The sequence below is a fragment of the Diaphorina citri genome, unplaced genomic scaffold, assembly GCF_000475195.1.
Source record: "Diaphorina citri unplaced genomic scaffold, Diaci psyllid genome assembly version 1.1 scaffold505, whole genome shotgun sequence".
In the NCBI taxonomy this organism is placed as follows: domain Eukaryota; kingdom Metazoa; phylum Arthropoda; class Insecta; order Hemiptera; family Psyllidae; genus Diaphorina; species Diaphorina citri.
Window position 1 is genome coordinate 185142 of NW_007377940.1, and position 1862 is coordinate 187003.

Genomic DNA, 1862 nt, shown 5'->3' on the forward strand with positions numbered 1-1862 from the left:
CCAAAAAATAAAATCTTTTTTAAAAAAAAAAAAAATTTTTTTTTTAAAAAAAAAAAAAAAAAAAAAAAAAAAAAAAAAAAAAAACGAGTATGCTAGATCAAAAACTTGTCTTCTAGGCGAAAAGCGAATCTTGCATGTTTCTAACTTTTTCAGCTATATCTAACACAGTTTCTCAACACTATAAATATGATGACACGAAGAAAGTTTTGCAGCATGTTGTATTGCACGATGTAGATTTGTAGTTTGTCGAATTCTTAAGGCCCATTTCTACAGCGATTGTTAGCTAGATTGCCCATTTAAAGTTATGTAGCCAAAATTCACTGATCCTTTTTGGTCACCAGATGGTTTTCGGTTCCGTACCAATCAGATAAGAACCCTATTTAAACTTTTATGTTAACTACCTAACGCCCGGGGCTACAGATGGAGTTAATCTTAGAATAAAGTTGAATCGTTTGGTTTAATCAATCTCATTGGTCGATTTCAAACCATTGGCCAATCAAATTGCACTAAATGGTTTAACTATAATTCAAGTTCACCTCAAAGGGTAGCTCAGGCACAAGAATAACTGTGGAATTGGGCCTTGTAGCAAGTTTTATGTCGTAAATTTTTGGTTAATTTGATTTTATAGTAGGATGTTGGAGCATGTTGTATTTTTGTACTTAGCTTTGTTATTTTGTTTTATTTGCGCTTCTCCTTTTCATTTGTATTCCTTTCTCCTCCTAATTTGTTGACGGGACCGTCTTGTTTACGATTTTATTTTCATAGTCAGGCCATTTGTTCAGTTTGGTAAGTTTGTCTAATTGCTTTATTTTTCCAATTTTAATTTTATTTTGAAATTGACCACCAGTGTTTTTGAAAAGACATTTATTCACTCCCTGGATTTGTTTAAAGGTTCATGTTAAATTATTTTTCGACTTTTGATCATATTCGGAGAACTTTTCTCCGAATATGTTTACAGGTTAACAAACACTTTAACATCACGAACCTGTTTACCTGGGCCGCAATATACTGACAGTGTTATAGAGGGCGATTGATGTTAAAGAATTTTATGAATGTGTTACGAGGTAGGGAAGAGAGTGAGAATTTTAAGTTTTGAAAAGTATGTAGCAAATAATATGAGATAAGAAACAGTAGAAGAAACAAAAAAGAAAAAGATGAATAAAAAAGAATATGCAACAAATAAATACAATTCAGGTATTTGATTGAGTCTTCCAGTTACTTGGTTTTGCACACTTTTAAGTTAATAAGAACAGCCCACTACAATGTGTGATTTATTTATTTTTAGGGTTCTTACGGAGTCGACATTTCAGGGTCGAGGTCACATCAGTCCTCTGAACTCAACGCTAACTCGATCTGAAAGCGAGTTCAAAACTTCGGGAGTCTCCACAACCAATTCCTCACGAGGTCCTTCGCCTCTTACCATAGGCATGTCTGATACCATTCCTCTAGCTGTGGCCTTCCATGAAATCATCCATTCCTACTTCCGAGGCACTGATGAAACCAGGTTAGTGCAAATTTCATTTTGTTCTGAAGATGCTCTCAAGAGATGGCAAACTCAGTGTATTATTTGTAATTTTTTACCTTTGTGTTTCAGGTGCCAAGTGAAAATGTCCGGAGACATGATGTTATCATTCCCGGCTGGTATAGTTTCCATTCTCACTTCCAATCCGTCTCCTGCTCAATTGAAATTCAAAGTTAGCAACATATCTCATATAGAAAACATGTTACCAAATAAACAATTAATCAACATGTAAGTATGAACGAATCAGGTTATGTCCATTTGTACGAACCCGAAAATAGCCTATAACCTTCACGGGAGTGCAAGCAATAAGTTGACAAAGTTTCATAGCAATCGGATGAGC

At 34.5% G+C, this 1862-nt stretch overlaps 1 protein-coding gene across 1 annotated transcript; it reads left to right on the forward strand.

Annotated features, from left to right (window-relative positions):
• Nucleotides 1-1313: 1313 nt before the first annotated feature.
• On the forward strand, nt 1314-1754 carry LOC113467578 (F-BAR domain only protein 2-like; the record flags this gene model as incomplete). Its single annotated transcript, XM_026823822.1, has 2 exons — nt 1314-1504; nt 1595-1754. Coding segments are annotated over 2 exons (351 nt in total), but the record flags the coding sequence as incomplete, so codon positions are not given.
• Between the last annotated feature and the right edge of the window lie 108 nt (nt 1755-1862).